Source organism: Tupaia chinensis, unplaced genomic scaffold (assembly GCF_000334495.1).
Source record: "Tupaia chinensis unplaced genomic scaffold, TupChi_1.0 Scaffold000093_1, whole genome shotgun sequence".
Taxonomy (NCBI): Eukaryota; Metazoa; Chordata; class Mammalia; order Scandentia; family Tupaiidae; genus Tupaia; species Tupaia belangeri.
In genome coordinates this window covers 11,908,099-11,927,001 of record NW_006159555.1, presented here as the reverse complement: position 1 = coordinate 11,927,001, position 18,903 = coordinate 11,908,099, and the positions used below count along the sequence as shown (strand labels likewise).

Sequence of the window (18,903 nt, the reverse complement as noted above, 5' to 3'; positions counted from 1 at the left end):
GATAATTAGTCTATCTACAGTTAAAAACGCTAAGGCTCAGAAAAATGGCAAAACATGTCTTTTGATTCTAAGTGCTGAAATCAGAAGGCCTGTTCCTATGGTTGACCTCTTCCACTTTAAAACACAGGGTCTCTTTTTGCTCTGCAGAGTCAGTGTACCTCACTGACTTATTCAAGAAAATGAAGATCTAATCTCCTTGACTATCATCTTGCCTGAACTACCACTTGTAGCCATGCAAGGTGCAAGCTGCCTATCTTCGGGGTCACTGTTCACATAGACCACAATGTAAACAGAGTCCCTGGAGTTGTACCAGGCCATGTCCCTGACACTGACTTTCCTAAACACCTACTTTTTTTTTAGAGAGAGAGAGCGATTTTTGCTATAGGGTGCGTGTGCACACCAGAGAAATGGAGAAATACAGATACAGAAAGTGAGAAATCACCCTTCCCCCCAGGGGGGATGGCAGAGCTGCAGTCCCTTCTCATCCATTCCCCTCTCAGGATCCTGGGCACCCACACACAGGCACCCAGTATGAATTCTAAGCCACTGGGTTCAGTACTTGAACCACAGTGAACTATATGGGAGTCCAGTGACGTAAACATGTCATCTGCTGGTCCCCTAAATACCTACTTTTGAAGCATGGATAAGAACTTTTATCTTTAGTGCTTGGCCACATAGTAACAGCATGGCAAGCCCTCAATCAGTCATACCAGTGGAGAGGTATAGCATGGAGAAAGAAAAATCATATATAAAAAGCTTTGGATCTGAGTATTTTTTAGTAGCATATTTAGTTTTCTAATTACATTGGGTTTGGCTTATGCTAAAAAAAAAGTTTGAATTTGAAATTCCCTAAGGACTTGATTGAGAATGAGAGGAAAGAGATTCTAGACAATGTTGGCCTCTGGGCAGCTAAAACTAATCACACGTTTCTATGAACTAAAAGCTTAGGCATTTTACTTTCTTAAGCAGTAGTAGAAATCTATTATAAAACTTAATAATAAAAAGAGGCAAAATTAATTCAGAGTTTACTGTATTGTCAGCACATAGTATCTTTTTCATTTACCCTTAAAATAACCATGTGAGGTAGATATCACTGTTATTATTGTATCCATATCACAGATGATGCAACTGAGGCACAGAGAGGCTAAGTAACTTGCCCAAGGTCGCTCAGTTTATAAGTAACAAAGCCAGGACACAGGTAGTCTGACTCCACATCCTGTGCTTTTCATTACTATGTTATAATCAGTATAAAAATATATACTAACAGCTAGAGGTGGTAAGGAAAATGTGCAGTAATAAGGAAAATGTAGAGAAAAGAACAGTGAGAATAAGATGTGGAGAGAGAGGACATGCTCTTTTATTGTGTTCCCAAAGATGCAGTCACTCAGTACTATGATAACCCCTCACCCATATAGTTCACATCTAGCAGCCAGCCAGTAGTAAGCAAATGACTGGCCACCAAATAGCCATGAACTCCGTGCACTAAAGTTAGGCCTTTTAAAATGTTTAACTTTAGTATGTTTAGTTAATTAATATCTTCCATGAGCTTGAAAGAAGGAGAAACAAAGAGACAGAGAAAAAGAGAAAGACAACCCCAGCAGGTTCCTATGCCACAAAACCTACTCCCAGCTTCAGCTAGCCCTGGACCACAGGCACATGCGCGCCAGTGTATTCACAGAGCTTCCAGATGTGAACTTGGAACCTTTCCATGTGTGTCAGCCCCATGAAGCACTGCATTACTGCTGTGTCAGTGTCTGGTCCCTTAAAGTTAAGTATTTTATTTTATTTTATTTTTCTCTTTTTTTGGAGAGGTTTTGGCTATAGGGTGCATGCGCTAACCAGAAAGACAGCGAGAAACAGAGAGACAGAAAACAAGAAATCACCCTCCAAGGGGGATGGCCACACTGCAATCCCTACTCCTCCATTCTCCTCTCAGGAGCTTGGGTACACATGCACATGCACCCAGCGTGAGTTTAAGCCACTGGGTCCGGGACTCGAACTGCGGTTGACAACATGGGAGTCCAGCGACATAGCCATTATGCTAACTGCTGATCCCAAGTTAAGTATTTTACTTACAGAAGAGTTTCTTAGCTCCTCACTTGACACCTATTTTTTTTACTCTTATTTTATATACAATACTAATGAAGAGATCAACTGGTTTACAACTCTAAAGACCATAAACAATGACTGAAGAGAGTTCAAGGAGTAATAGAGGCAGACATAACAAGGTCAGAAAGTGATAATGAAGAGAGATAAAATTATACAAAATAAAATGGAAGAATTCAAATATTAGTAAGGTGGTTTTTATTTTTTTAATAATTCTGTTTAACTTTATTATTACTATTATCATTTTCCAGTTTCCGTCAGAGAGAAACGGGGGGAGGGGTGAGAAAACAAGCCACCAGGTTCAGGACTCAAACTGTGGTCGGCCATGTGGGAGTCCAGCACCTTTAGCCACCATGCCAACTGCCAGCCCCAGTAAGGTGATTTTTAAAATATGGCCACAAATGTTTTGATCTCCTTCCCTTTGAGAAGTAAAGCTTGGCTTAGCCTTGGTGGCACAAACCTAGCACCACTGCTTGGGAGGCTGGAAGTGGCATGGAAGAGCCAGGTTTGGCTTCTGAGTCAACCTGAACATGCTGGGTGTAGCTGTGTGTGCCTGTATGCCTGTGACCAGAGAGAGAGAGAGGGAAAGTGAGAAAGCAAGCCACCAGGTCTGAGACTCGAATCTCAGTTGGCCATGTGGGAGTCCAGCGCCCTAATCACGATGCCACTTGCCAGGCCCTAGTGACTCACTTCTAGTAGGAAAGAATATGATGGTAAATGACCTTGAGGCTAGGTCATATAAAGCATTGCAGCTTCCCCAGTGTCTCTCCCCTCTCTCTGTCTCTCACCAGGCCTCCCATGTGGTGGTGCTACTACATGTGTGCTACCACAGCTGGATCATTTTTAATATATTTAAAGTTATAGTTTTCATATTTAATTCTACTTGAAATGTATGTTATAACATATGGATTCAATTTAATCCTTTTCCACAGTATAGCCAACAACCCCAACTCCTTAATTCTGGCACAAAATGCTCCCTTTGCCTATATTAAATTCTACTGTATATGCTGGTCTCTTTCTAGACTTTTTAATATTTCCATTGATCTATTTCTGTACCAATATCATACTGTTTTAATTGCAATAGCTTTATGTTTTGATACCTAGTAGAGCAAATCTCCCTGTTCATCTTCTTCAAAAAAGAATTTTTTTGCTATTCTTTTACATTTTCTCTTTCAAATGAATATTGAAATTAACTTGCCATGTTCTAAAAATTCCTGTGGCAATTTTAGATTAAGTTCCTTCAATGTGTAGATTAATTTAGAGAGAACAGGCATTTTTAACATCAAAATTTTCTACCTTCATTCTATAAATATATTTTAAGTGCCTAATCACCTTCTTTGTGCCAATCATTGTTCTAGCACTTGACACACACATCGATAAACAAAAAGACAAAGAATACTGTCCTGTAAAGCTTACATTGAACAAGGAGAGTCATGCTAAACAATAAAGTAAAATAATAAACAAGTTACTTATAAATTATGTTGGAAAGTGATATTATCAGAAATAGAAAGAAAAATAAGGATGATCAGGAGTATGGTAGTGAGTGGAGGTGGTAGGATTATCAAGGCAGGCCTTATGAAAAAGGTAAGATTGAACAAAACCATCAAGTAGAGAAGGGAGTTAGCCAACGGGTAGTTGAGACAAAGAGTGTTTCAATCCAAAGGAGCAATGACCACAAAGGCTCTGTTTAAGGAACAGCAAGAAGGCCAGAGGAGCTAAAGCAGCAAGAGTGAGAGGCAGAGGGATAGGAGAGAGGTGGTCAGAGAGGGTGAGGGCAAAGTATGTACGGCCTAAAAGGCAACTGTAAGAACCTTAATTTTAAAAAAAAAAGGTTTATTTATTTAATTTTATTTATTCATTCATTTATTTCAAATTTGACCAAAGAGAGATACAGAGAGAGAGAGAGGGAAAGTGAGAAAGCAAGCTACCAGGTTCGGGAATCGAATTGTGGTTGGCCATGTGGGAGTATCCAATGCCCTTACCACCACACCACCGCTGGCCCCAGAACCTTGGCTTTTACAGGGTGTGAGTGGGAGCCACTCTGCTTCACCAAGGAACAAGCCTGTGTTTCACCATTTATCCAGGTGCCACCTTTTTGTCCATCGGTCAACAGATTTCTTCATTTTGTCTTGTGTATTTCTTTTTATGTTTATTCTCAGATATTTTAAAAATTTATTGCTAATGTGAGTGGAGTATTTCTTCCATTTTACTTTCTTATTAGTAATTATTAGTAACTGAAATAACTATTGATTTGTATATATTCATTACATATTTGGAGGTCCCTTCATTTTCATCAGGAGGTTATCAATTATCCCTAGCCGGGATGAGTATTAGTATCTGAGTCTGCTCTCTGCTCTTAGTATCTCCTTCTTTACACATGTTAAACCTTAAAAGACTCTTAACATGTATCACATGTGTCACATCTTAGAATGTCTTTCCACATTTTATATCTAAATCCTGCTTCATCAACATTTCATATCCATTAGGATGGTTGCTATAAAAATAGCAACAACAGAAAAAATAAATCCCAGAAAATATCAGGTGTGGATAAAGACGTGAAGTAATTGGAACCCTGAGTATTATTAGTAGAAATGTAAAATAGTGCCGCTGCTGTGAAAAACAATATGATGGTTTTTCAAAAATTAAAATAGAATTACCATATGATCCAGCAATTCCACTTCTGGGTGCATACCCAAAGGAATTGAAAGTGCAGACATGAGGAAATATTTGTACACCCATATTCATAGCAGCCATCTTCATAATAACCAAAAGATGGAAGCAACCCAAGTGTTCATCAAAGGATGAATGGTTAAACTAATGTGGTATATACAAAGAACAAAATATTGTTCAGCCATAAAAAGGAAGGAAATTCTCATACATGCTATAATAAAGATGAATCTTGAAGATATTATGGTAAATAAAATAAGCCAGTCACAGAAGGATATATACAACATGATTTCATTTATGTGAAGGACTTAGAGTAGTCCAATTCATAGAGACAGAAAGAACTTTGACTGTCAAGGGCTGGGGAAAGGGAAAATAAGGATTATTACTTTATGGATACAGAGATTGAGTTTTACAAAATGAAGATCTGAAGATGGATGGTAGCAATGATATGCACAACAATGGTTGCAAAACAATGTGAAGCTACCTAATCCCACTGAATTGTACAATTAACAATGATTTAAATGGTCATGTTATATGTATTTTACCACAGTTAAAGAAAAAAAACCTGTTTCATCAGTACTTTTGAGTTTCCTGTTGCTGGGCTTTTAATTCTGTGAAGCCGCATGTGGTCCTTTGCACAGTTCTTTGAACTCTACCTTCCTTTCTGATCTGTCTCCAGTGTTATCTTTGAACCTAGAAGTCTTTGAGTCCTTCAACATTCACTTTTACCCGGATTATGGTTTCCCTTTTCTTGGAGCTCTCTTGTTGGCCCACTCTTTTATCTAATTCTACTCCTAAAACTCTTAGTTGGGGCCAATGCTCAATTCTGAGGAGAGATCTGAGACATAAAACACACCACTCTACAATAGAATTTGGGCTATCTGGACTCCAGGTATAACTTTAAACTTATTGCTGTTCAGATACATCAAAAGCTTGAGAAATAATATTTATGAAGGACTGCTTGAAGGATATACTGTTTGTCTACTTTTGGGGATCAGCATTTTTTTGTTTGTCATTTAAACTAAGGTTCAACAGATGAGCACCAGTAACTTTGGGAACCTGAAATTGTCTATAAAAAATTGTGCATATTTTTCTGGGGAAATGTTCCTAGGTTTTCCAAAATTTCTCAGTATGCTGTTAAAAACAATAACAACAACAACAACAACTAAACAAAGAATCTCTCTCTCTCTTTTTCTCTAATATTTGTTCTTTCTTGGATCAAGACAGAGCATCAAAGCCTTATCCCAACTACATTGTTTTGCCTAGGCTCAGAATGGCTTTTAATGAATAATACCTTGATACTAAGCCAATAACCTACATTGAAGGTCTTTAAGGAAACAGCCTCGGCCCTGAAAATGTGCTTAATAAGTTATCAAAGAGGTCCATAAAGACAAAGACAGCAAGATAATGATGGACATACATCTGTATGGATATCTCATTCTTTTTTTCTTGAGAGAGATTTTTGCTATAGGGTGTGTATGCTCGCTGAAGAAACACAGACGGGGAGACAGAAAGTGAGAAATCACTCCTGAGGGGGGATGGCCATGCTACAATCCCTCCTCTTGGGATTTTGGGCACACAGGTACATGCAGCCAGAGTGAGTTTTAAGCCTCCGGGTCCATGACTCGAGCCACAGTCAACTACATGGGAGCCCAGTGACATAACCATTACACCATCTTCTGGTCTCAGAAAGTTCATTCTCTGACTAGTTAATTACTGGTGCTATCATTAGACAAGAACAAATTATGAAAAAAGGCCAAGGAGGATGAAATTCCCTATGGCAGAATTGAAGTCAAATCAGATCCAAGCACCAAAGGTCCTTCCTTCATAAACTTAAGCATGGGACTGATATCCATGTCAATGGCAATACCTAGATAAATGTATTATATGTAAGATAGTATATGTACATTGAGTATAAGTGCATTTTTTTAGAGGTTTTTGTTATAGGGCGTGTGCCAGACAGACATAGAGAGACAGAGAGACAGGAAGCGAGAAATCACCCCCCAGAGGGGATGGCCACACCGCAATCCCTTCTCCTCCATTCTCCTCTCGGGATCTTGGGCACGCACGCACATGCGCCTGGTGTGAGTTTAAGCCACCGGGTCCGGGACTTGAACCGCGGTCGACTACGTGGGAGTCCAGCAACATAGCCATTACGCTGACTGCTGGTCCCAGTATAAGTGCATTTTTAAAAAAGGTTGAAATTACCTAAGATATTATGTAAAATTTTAACAACTCTTTCTCAATCTTAGGATGATTCTCTTTTATGTGACCTTCACATTCCTCTATTTAGTTAAAAATCCACCCCTCATCTAAAGTGAAGTCTTTAAAATTATCATGACATAAATTTCAAGTAGAACTAAGTTCTTTAACTAAAATGTAAACTTACCTCCTCTGCTCCTTTCAAATACACACACTCGTGCACAAGCAAACATATACCCAGACACTTTGGGACGTCCTGTAGCTCTTCTATTAATTTACAAATTCTTTAAAAATATGTCTGCAAAGAACTATGAAAGGTTTTTCTCTTTGTCAGAGAGAACCTTCCCATAAAGTAATCACCGATGTGAAACATTTACTTCTAGAACTTGGTAAAAGCTCAAACTTTCTCCAAAATAGCCATAGCAGAAACTGGTATTGATGAGATAAACTGTGATACTAAGCACACAAACCACAAGGTCTGAGATTGGATGGAGATCTTTATGAAAAAGGAAACAAATTCAACAAGACTCTTTTGATAGTGAAATTGTAAGCTCATATGGAAAAAGGAGGGAGGGATGTTAAGAGCAGAGGAATAATTAGATCATGATTCATTTTACTGTAACATCAATAATCCCAATTAAGTCTATAAACTCAGCGAAAGTCTCTATCCATTCCTATTTCCCCTTGAATGCTCACAGATCTGAGACACTTCCTTACCTTTGGCTTTACTAAAGACATTTCCACAATGGCTATTACAGTCTGGTTTTATGTTTTAAACACCTACAAAATTAAGTCACTTACCTCTCTGTCTCAAGTCTTTAAGTAGAACATCTCTCCTACTGTCCTCTAAAACACTACTCCCAGGTATGAATGAACACAATCATTGATGAGAACTAAAGACTTTCTATAATAGCTTCAAGTTCAACCTGTAATTTTTTCCCTCGCACCTTTGTAGCAAAAACAGATTCAGGCCAGGTCACAGGCAAATCTAGTCTGAATGATGCACTGAGTTTCTTGGAGATTCAAACTTGTAAGAAGCTTCTTAGTGGGCTTCAGTATAGTTCAAAAGTGCTTTAACAAGTGCCTGGAGAGTGCAGGCAATTTCCTGTACAATGGTATAATATAGTACTAGACAAATGCCATTAATGATTGTTGAACTTTGGGTATATCAGCAGATACAAGCTGCTAAGCACTTACCTGAAATAAAAGGTTTTGTGTATTTCATCTCAGAGAAACACCACCTAAGAATAAAACAAAAACCACTTGTCAGTTAGCTGAGGATCTGCTGATATAATAATGCCTATCATGTATCAACATTTACTGTGTGCAGGACACTTCACTAAGTGCTTTAATTACATTATGTTGTTTAATTTTCACTAAAACCTTGGACTAGGAGAAGGGAGTTATTCTTTTGTGTAGATGAAAATCCTGATGCTCAAGAGAGTTGAGTGATTTACTCAGGATCATCCAATCAGAAAGTGATAATGTCAAGATTTGAATCCCTGCTTGACTTACTGTTCTCAACTGCTATTCTGTATCATCTCTTTCAATTTGGCCACAGATGAAAAGAGGATTCTGAAGTGGGTTTCTAGGGCTGTAACTGAAAACTGTGCTCAGACACAATGGCTCAGCAGGAGTGTAATTCACAGCCTTAAAAGCCAAGATGCTACTGTTTGGTGGACCTGGTACTGAGCTCAGATGGAAATCCACTATTCTACTATGTGTCCACATTTCAGCATCCTCTCTTTTAAAATTTTTTGTCCCATAACCTCTTAGAGCAATATTTTCCAAAAATCTACTCCATAGACGATGTGTTTCTAAGATATTATATCATTATAAAAAATAAAGACATCTGGCCCCCAACCCAGATGTACCAAATCAGAATCTCTGGGAAGGGTTGGCAACAAGAAATCCAGGAAGTTGTTCTGTATATTAAATTTTAGTCTACTCATTGCCTTGGAGCAAAAAGCTAAAGTAATCAGAAGGAAATAAATGGAAAACTATCCACCGTAACAATCTTTTTTTTTTTGGAGAGGTTTTCACTATAGGGCATGTGCGCTTGCCAGACAGACAGAAAGAGACATAGAGACAGAAAGCGAGAAATCACCCCCCAGGGGGGATGGCCACGCCGCAATCCCTTTTCCTCCATTCTCCTCTCGGGATCTTGGGCACACATACACATGTGCCCGGCGTGAGTTTTAAGCCACCGGGTCCGGGATGTGAACCGTGGTCGACTACGTGGGAGTCCAGCAACATAGCCATTACGCTAACTGCTGGTTCCCAACCATAATAATCATTTTGACATTGGGTTCAGATAGGTAAAAAAAAATTAGGGCAGAGATCTTGCATGAAGGATAGGGACATAGTATTGTTTTGGAGCTAGAAAAAATCTTGCAAATTGTCTGTTTCACTGGTTTCCAAATAGTGCCCCATGAAGTCTTAGGAGTGCTAAAGTATAATATAAGAAAAAGGGATTGGCAATTAGAATTTGAGTCCTAAAAAAACTACTGCAGAAGTTCCACTGGTATGGGGCCAGCAGGTGGCATGGCAGTTAAGGGCGCTGGACTCCCTCCCATATGGCCAACTCCAGTTGGAGTCCAGGACCTGGTGCCTGGCTTGCTTTCTCTCTCTCTCTCTCATACACACACACATACCCAGAGTCCTTCTCTGGTCGAATTAAAATAGCAAAATAAATAAATAAGTTGAATTAAAAAAAAAAAAGAAGCTCCACTGGTGTGCACACACACACACACACACACACACACACACCACTGGTATATATTTTGTAACTTGGACTTTTGTGTAAGATTTTACCTAAATAAATGGTTTTGCTATTTAAAAAAAACAAAACAAAACAAAACAAAACCTTGGTTTCGCATGAGAATTTTAAAACAAAAAAAACAAAAAACCTTCAATGCTTAGCCCATATCCTGGACTAATTAAGTCAAATTTACAGGGATGGGTACCAGGCATCAGTATTTTGGTACCAGGTGATACTGATGTGCAGCCAAGGTACAGAATTCCTGGACAAATTGAATCTGTACTTCTCATTTGAGATAAAAAGTAAGACTTAAAGAATGAAAGGAGATCAGGACTAAAACCAACATCCCTTTACTTCAAGCCCACTATGATGTTCTCTGTTCACAATCCAGAATGAACCAATTATTCTTTTGAGGGAGAGAATATGTGAATCAAAATTATGTCATTTCACACTTACAGAGCTCTCTGGACTATTTCAGGGTATTTGATATATAATCTTTCTTTAGAGTCTTACTAGAATACTGTGAAGTGGTCAGGGCAAAACATTAAATCTATTTTACAGTCTTTTCTGGCTGGAACCATGGAAGGTGTTCAAGAGAAGAAAAAAAAAGAAGGTTGCTGCTGTGGTGGAAGCCACTGAGAAAAAGTTTTCTGCTGCGGCAGAACCCATCAAGAAGAAGGTTCCTACTATGCCAGAAACCCTTAAGAAAAAGTGAAGGAATTTTGCACAGCTGAAGATCAAGTGCCTGAGAAAGAATGTGCTCAAAAGATGCTTCGAAAGGCAAGTAGGATGCTTATCCATGAAAAAGCTAAGCACTATCATAAGGAATATAGACAGGTGTACAGGTGGGATCACATGGCCAGGATGACAAGAAAAGCCTGAAATTTCTGTGTACCTGCAGAACTCAAATTGGTGTTTGTCATCAGGATCAGAGGTATCAGTGGAGTGAGCCCAAAGGTTCAAAAGGTGTTGCAGCTTCTTCATCTTCGCCAGATCTTCAACAGCACCTTTGTTAAGCTCAACGAGGCTTCAACTAACATGCTGAGAATTGTGGAACCATATATTGCATGGGGGCACCCGAACCTGAAGTCAGTAAATGAAATAATCTACAAGCGTGTTTATGGCAAAATCAGTAAGAAGCAAATTGCTTTGACAGATAAACAGTCTTTGATTGCTCGGTCTCTTGGTAAATTTGGCATCATCTGCATGGAGGATCTGATTCATGAAATTTATACTGTTGGAAAATGCTTAAAAGAAGCAAATAATTCCTGTAGCCCTTCAAATGATCTTCTCCATGAGGTGGAATGAAGAAAAAGACCACCCATTTCGTAAAAGGTGGAGATGCTGGCAATAGGGAAGACCAGATCAACAGACTAATGAATTAAGGGGACCATTAATTGGCATAACGACTATGTCACTGGACTCCCATATAGTCAGCCATGGTTTGAGTCCTGGACCCGGTGGCTTAAACCCCTGCCGGGTGTGTGTGTGTGTGTGTGTGCATGTGTGCCCAAGATCCCGAGAGGAGAATAGAGAAGGGATTGCGGTGTGGCCATCCCCCCTGGGGGGTGATTTCTTACTTTCTGTCTCTCTGTCTCTCTCTCTCTGTCTTTCTGGTAAGCGCATGTGCCCTATAGCAAAAAACCTCTAAAAAAAAAGAAAGAAAGAAAGAAAGAAGGATGAGCTAAGGTATCCACCATGACTATTTTATAATCTGGTCAGTAAACAGTGGCTGTTTTCAGACTGCAATATATTGTTGTATTAGGAACTTTTTTGTTGGTTTGCCTCTGCCTTCCCTTAACTATCGTGGCACATCTTGGTGCTTGGTAAAATTAGGCCAAAACATCAGCAAAACTCAGGTCAATTTTATATTTTGTGAAAATTGCTTAAGAACTTACCAAAAGATTTTCCCACACCAAAAAGGCCCAAAGTTTCTCCTTTCAATTGTGCTGAGTAAAAGTGGGTTTATTCTAAGAAAGCCTATCTCACAGGTATTCATGCATGATTTGTAGGTAAGGTAGTAAAATTAAGGTCAGTTCACCAAAAATGTAAAAGCAAACAAACAAACAAAAAAACCTATTTTACAGATGAGAACTCAGAAGTCCATTGAATTAATTCACAGTGGTTTAGAATTAAATCTTTAACTTTTGGATTGAGTAAATTAAATTTGGCCAATGTTCATTGAGTGTCAAGTATGTGTTAGCTGTTGAGACATGGTTGGGCAGGCCCCATCATTTAGCAGTTAAGGGAGCCAGATCCCACATGGCCCACCATGGTTTGAATCCCAGCCCTGGCTGACTGAAAAACACACTGGGAGCATGTGCATGCATGCCCAGAATCCTGATTGGAAGAAAAAGGATTGCAGGGGTGCTTTCTTTCTCTCTTTCTATGGCAAGCATACATGCCCTCTAACAATTAAAAAAAAAAAAAGCCATGGTTAAAGATACAAAGATAGATAAGACATTATTCATTCCCTCATTTAGTATACAGTCTTTCTGGAAAACAAACAACTTAAATGCCGTACAACCTGGCTTATCCCTTGGACTAACAGAAACTTACCCCCATAATGAAGTTCAATTCTTTCCAAATTCAGTCTGTGACTTCTAATTTCTTATTCACCATGGCTACTAAGTCTAGGGAACTCAAGGGATTTGCACCTGTATGCAAGGCTATGTAGGGGAAAAAAAGTCTTTGGTGGGGGGAGAAGAGGGAGAAGAGAGGTGCAATTTCACTGAGCTTTACTTTGTATCCTCCAAAGTCAAAGATATTTGTATCTATAATTCATAGTGGTGGAAAAGATTCCAGATGAACGACAATGTTCAAAGACAACTTTTTCATGTGGAATTCATCATATGTTCCAAAATGTTGCCACCCAAATTATTATAATAGGACAGAGAATAAAAGGGCCAGCTCCATAGCTTAGTGGTTAAGGGAGCCAAATCCTACATGACCAACTACAAGTTTGCATTCCAGCCCCAACAGCTTAAAAATAATCCTTGTAATTGTGTGTGTATGCCCCAAGTCCCCACAGGATGAAGAGATAGAGGAGAAGGGATTGAGGCATGATCACACCCCAATGTGGGGGAGGTGCTTTCTCTTTCTCTGTCTCTATGGTAAGCACATGTATCCTCTCGTAATTAAAATTTAAAAAAAGAAAGAGAGAGAACCTATGTTTTATTTATGGGCTAAGAAAAGTTGTCAAGGTATAGAATAGCCTAGTTATTCTAACCCCTGGGGGGTGATTTCTCGCTTTCTGTCTCTCTCTCTCTGTCTTTCTGGTAAGCGCATGTGCCCTATAGCAAAAAACCTCTAAAAAAAAAGAAAGAAAGAAAGAAAGAAGGATGAGCTAAGGTATCCACCATGACTATTTTATAATCTGGTCAGTAAACAGTGGCTGTTTTCAGACTGCAATATATTGTTGTATTAGGAACTTTTTTGTTGGTTTGCCTCTGCCTTCCCTTAACTATCGTGGCACATCTTGGTGCTTGGTAAAATTAGGCCAAAACATCAGCAAAACTCAGGTCAATTTTATATTTTGTGAAAATTGCTTAAGAACTTACCAAAAGATTTTCCCACACCAAAAAGGCCCAAAGTTTCTCCTTTCAATTGTGCTGAGTAAAAGTGGGTTTATTCTAAGAAAGCCTATCTCACAGGTATTCATGCATGATTTGTAGGTAAGGTAGTAAAATTAAGGTCAGTTCACCAAAAATGTAAAAGCAAACAAACAAACAAAAAAACCTATTTTACAGATGAGAACTCAGAAGTCCATTGAATTAATTCACAGTGGTTTAGAATTAAATCTTTAACTTTTGGATTGAGTAAATTAAATTTGGCCAATGTTCATTGAGTGTCAAGTATGTGTTAGCTGTTGAGACATGGTTGGGCAGGCCCCATCATTTAGCAGTTAAGGGAGCCAGATCCCACATGGCCCACCATGGTTTGAATCCCAGCCCTGGCTGACTGAAAAACACACTGGGAGCATGTGCATGCATGCCCAGAATCCTGATTGGAAGAAAAAGGATTGCAGGGGTGCTTTCTTTCTCTCTTTCTATGGCAAGCATACATGCCCTCTAACAATTAAAAAAAAAAAAAGCCATGGTTAAAGATACAAAGATAGATAAGACATTATTCATTCCCTCATTTAGTATACAGTCTTTCTGGAAAACAAACAACTTAAATGCCGTACAACCTGGCTTATCCCTTGGACTAACAGAAACTTACCCCCATAATGAAGTTCAATTCTTTCCAAATTCAGTCTGTGACTTCTAATTTCTTATTCACCATGGCTACTAAGTCTAGGGAACTCAAGGGATTTGCACCTGTATGCAAGGCTATGTAGGGGAAAAAAAGTCTTTGGTGGGGGGAGAAGAGGGAGAAGAGAGGTGCAATTTCACTGAGCTTTACTTTGTATCCTCCAAAGTCAAAGATATTTGTATCTATAATTCATAGTGGTGGAAAAGATTCCAGATGAACGACAATGTTCAAAGACAACTTTTTCATGTGGAATTCATCATATGTTCCAAAATGTTGCCACCCAAATTATTATAATAGGACAGAGAATAAAAGGGCCAGCTCCATAGCTTAGTGGTTAAGGGAGCCAAATCCTACATGACCAACTACAAGTTTGCATTCCAGCCCCAACAGCTTAAAAATAATCCTTGTAATTGTGTGTGTATGCCCCAAGTCCCCACAGGATGAAGAGATAGAGGAGAAGGGATTGAGGCATGATCACACCCCAATGTGGGGGAGGTGCTTTCTCTTTCTCTGTCTCTATGGTAAGCACATGTATCCTCTCGTAATTAAAATTTAAAAAAAGAAAGAGAGAGAACCTATGTTTTATTTATGGGCTAAGAAAAGTTGTCAAGGTATAGAATAGCCTAGTTATTCTAAAATATTATTCATCAGTTTCATCTGGAAGGCTGGGTCTCACCCCTCTGTTTCTGATTCAGCAGGTCTGTGGTGGGGCCTATGAATCTGCATTTCTTACAAATTCAGGTGATACTGATGCTATGCTATTGGCCCACACCTGGAGAACCATTAGTTTGGCACAAGGTCCACAATATACTACAAGACACTCACACACACTTATTGCAAACTAGAGCAGTTAACTCTCAGGGCCTCTAGCCTAATGGTTAAGGGAGCCAGACTCTACACGGCTAACTGCATTTTGGGTCCAGGCTCTGGTGACTTGAAAATCACACCAGACATGAGTGTATGCATGCCCCAAATCCTGATGTGGTGGAGAAATGGATAAAAAGGATTGCAAGATAACCGCACAATCGGGAGGCACTTTCTTTGCCTCTCTTTCTTTCTGACAAGTGTACATGTCCTCTGACAATTACCAAAAAAAAAAAGAAAGAAAGAAAGAAAGAAAAAGAAAAGAAAGCTTACTATTGCCTTCACAAGGATGTTCTCCCCATAACCCAAAATAAAACTAAATAAGGGCAAAGTTTAAAGGGTAGTAACCTCAAGAATATGTGATATACATGTATGGGTGAGGTCTAATGTAACAAGTGGGAAACAGCATTGACCCCTGAGAGTCATTTCCTATTTTGAGGCAGACATGAATTTGCTTCTTTTATTCAAGAGAACACCCTTTGGACCTCTCTATACCTTAAATGTTGCCCAAGGTTCCATCCTCATTCTTCTTTTCTCACTACTCACTTTCCATGAGTTTTCTTCTGAAGACTATGTTTCAAGTTTTAAAGTTTATTTATTTTTTCCATGGAATAGAGAAACAGAGACAGGTACTCCTCACAGGGTCCTTTTTTATTTTCTTTTTTTGGAGAGGTTTTTGCCATAGGGTGGGTGTGCTCGCTAGAGAGACAGAGAGACAGAAAGTAAGAAATCACCCCCCACGGGGGATGGCCCTTCTCCTCCATTCTCCTCTCGGGATCTTGGGCACGCACACACAGGCGCCCGGCGTTGAGTTTAAGCCACCAGGTCTGGGACTCGAACCGCGGTCGACTACGTGGGAGTCCAGTGACACAGCCATTACGCTAACTGCTGGCTCCCCCCTCACAGGGTCTTCACCCTATGATTCACCCCCAGTCTTGACCAGCCCTGATCACCAGGATGTATTTACGTTGTGCGCACCTGGCGTGATCAAGGAGGTCCCAGAATATAAACCCAGGGCCTTCTCCATGTGAGTTCAGTTGTGTTTTACTGTTGTTCCACCACCTGGTTCCTCCGTGAGTTTTCTTAACCTCAGCCATGGCTTCATTTATAATGTATATATCAGTGGTTATTAACTCTGTTCAGGTTAAAAAATTCCTTTGAGAATTTGATTAATGCTATAGCTCTTTTCTTCAGAAAAAGTAATAAACTTACACATATACATTTCATATCTAATTCAAGACATTCAGAGACTCTCAAGTCTGACACATCCCAGGTAAAGAACTCCCTAGCTATATGTTAATGATTCATAAATCTTTAATTTTAGTCTAAATTTATCCTAAACTTCAGTAATATATATCCAATTGTCTACTGTATTTGAATGTCACACAAATACTTCAAAATCTACAAGTATAAGAAAGTGACTGCTTAGTGGATATGGGGTTTCCTTTTGTGGTAATGAAAAAGTTCTGGGATCTGGGTAGTGGTAATGGTTGCACGACATTGTGAATGTACTTAATGTCACTGCATTGTACACATTTATAAAAGGTTAAAAATGGAAAAAATTTTTAATTGCCAGAGAGCACTTTTGCTTGCCAGAGTGTGACAGAGTTAGAGAGACAGAGAGAGAGAGAAAGCACCATCTAATGGACATAATCATTCTGCAATCCTTTCTCCATTTCTTCATCTTGTTAGGATTTGGGGTACACATGCACAGATGCTTTGCATGTTTTTTAAGCTGCGAAGGCCAGGATTCAGATTATGGTCAGTCACATGGAATATGATATCCTTAACCACTAGACTATAAAGCTGGCCACCCCACCATAATTTTAAAATATTACTAAAGGGTGCATGCATTTTGCCAAACAGATGAGAGAGAGAGAGAGAGAGAGAGAGAAACTTCCCAGTGGGGTGTGGTCATGCCACAATCCTCTTGCTTCCTGGTCAAGATGTGGAGCATGCAAATACATTCACCTGGCATATTTTTCAAACTGCCAGGGTCAGGATTTGAACCTCAGTCTACCATGTGGGATCCAGCTCCCAATGCATAGTGCTTAACTGCTGTGCTATGGGATCAGTCAAAATAGAAAATTTCATGTAATGCATATTTTACCACAAAAATAAAAAAGAAAGCACATACACAAAACTGAGAACATGATTTCTACTCCTCTCCTCTAAGACACTCCAAATTTGTGATTTCTTATATGGCCTATCTTTGAACATCAGTTGCTAGTGTTACCATTTACATACTTGTCCAAATCAGAAACTGAAGAGTCATCTTTGGCAATGCTCTCTCTCATTCTTCCTACTTTTAAGTAATTGAGAAGTTAAATATATTCTGTCTCGTTAATAAAAAGTTAAGGTGGAATAGTCTCCTGCTTCTCACTATTCCCATAGCTTCCACTTAAATTCAAACGACCAACACTAAATTAGCCTCCTATTTCCAATCTTGCACCTTCCCATCCTTAGCCCAATGTTATCTAATTCTTCATTATCTACTCAGAGTGACCTTCTAAAATGCTATCCTTTCATTACTCTTTTTTGCTTAAAACCCTACCGTTGCCTTCAGGATAAAATCTACATTCTCCTTGATGACCTGGTCTCTGCTAAATTTTCTAATTAATCTCTCACCATCCTACAGCCCAAAGCCAACTATCCAGAAAGATTAAACTACCTGCAAATCCCAATACACCAACTTCTCTTAACTCCAAACATATATACTACACCAAATGCCTAGAACTCCATTTCCCTCTGTTTAGACCTGGCTAAATTCTCTTGGGAAGAATCAGTTTACCTCAATGGCCTTCCTCAGGAAGCCTTCTCAGGTGCCCCAATGATAGGTCAAGCATCCTTACCATGAGCTCCCATTGTACATTCCATGTTATCCCTTAATGTTCATATGATATCTTAAATTGAAATTGTCTCCTTTGTTAGAACACATTCTCCTTGAGAGTAGGAATGTTATATATTAATATAACTCCAGTGCCTAAAACAGTTCCCAGCATGTGTTATGTCCCAAATAAACATTTTTAAATGAATGAAAAGGTGATTCCCCAGTGACTTGATAAGAACTCTGATGTCAGAAGTCATACAATGACTACGGAAACATCCAATGAATTCCTATCTTACTCTAATTAAAAACCAGTCATAGGCTGGCCCTATGGCCTAGTGATTAGGGGAGCGGGATCCCACATGGACAACTGTGGCTCAATTCTTGGCCCCAGTAGCTTAAAAAGTACTCCAGAACTGTGTGTGAGCATGCCCAAATTCCAGACAGGATGAAGAAAGAACAGAAATTGCAGTGTGACCACACTCTACTTAGGGGTGCTTACCCATTCCCCTTCTTTCAATATCTTTCTGGTTAGCATATGCACTCTCTGGCAATTAAAAAAAAGAAAAGACATTACAATGGACTATAGAGCCCTATATGCTCTTTTACTCTTATTCTCTTTTTCTTGTCACTCTGGCATTCACTAATTCTATCACACTTTGAGAACTTGCCTGGAAAAGTCATTTCAGCCAAACAGCCATTTAGGCGTGTGCAGGAAGAAAAAAAGGAACTAACACATGTTGAGTCTCCAATGTGTAGCAGGCTCTGTGACAAGTACTTTCATGTGCAAGTATCATGGAGTATTCACTGTTACCCGCGACAAACGCATCACCATTCCAATTTTACAGTTAAGGAGACTGAACAGTAGATTTTGAATGTGAACAGTGGTAAACTTTCTGGGAAAGCATCCCCGGTGGTGACATTTCCTTCCCTAGATTCCTTGTCTACTGTTTATGTTGTTTGCTGTACTCTCCCCTTTCTCTGCCCAGTTCCTTCTATCTTGCTCTGAGAAGCTGACTTCTACAGACTTCATCACCCCAAACATCCTTAGGCTTTTGTTTGGGTTTTGAAAATAGAAGGCAATAGCTGGAGACTAGAGAGAAGGAACAAAGTTAGGGCTTTTATTCCTCTGCTTCCTCTCTGGTTTGCCCAAGCTCCTGCAGTGGCTGCTTAGCACTTAGGGCCATAGCTCCTGTCAGTCAATCCTTCTTCTTTTTTTTTT

At 39.3% G+C, this 18,903-nt stretch overlaps 1 protein-coding gene across 7 annotated transcripts in view; it reads right to left on the bottom strand.

Moving 5' to 3' along the window:
- LOC102475727 (phospholipid-transporting ATPase FetA) overlaps positions 1 to 18,903 on the bottom strand; it is a 156,083-nt gene that overhangs the window by 127,069 nt on the left and 10,111 nt on the right. For 5 of the 7 annotated variants that reach the window (XM_006143188.2, XM_006143185.2, XM_006143192.2 and 2 more), the window contains exon 2: positions 8,173 to 8,216. The exons of 1 other annotated variant lie outside the window; for it this stretch is intronic. In XM_006143188.2, coding sequence (XP_006143250.1) covers positions 8,173 to 8,200 — 28 coding nt within the window. In that variant the 5' untranslated portion in view covers positions 8,201 to 8,216. Of the gene's footprint in view, positions 1 to 8,172; positions 8,217 to 10,631; positions 10,700 to 18,903 lie in introns of those variants that run through there. One more of the 7 variants, XM_006143186.2, reaches the window with a different exon arrangement.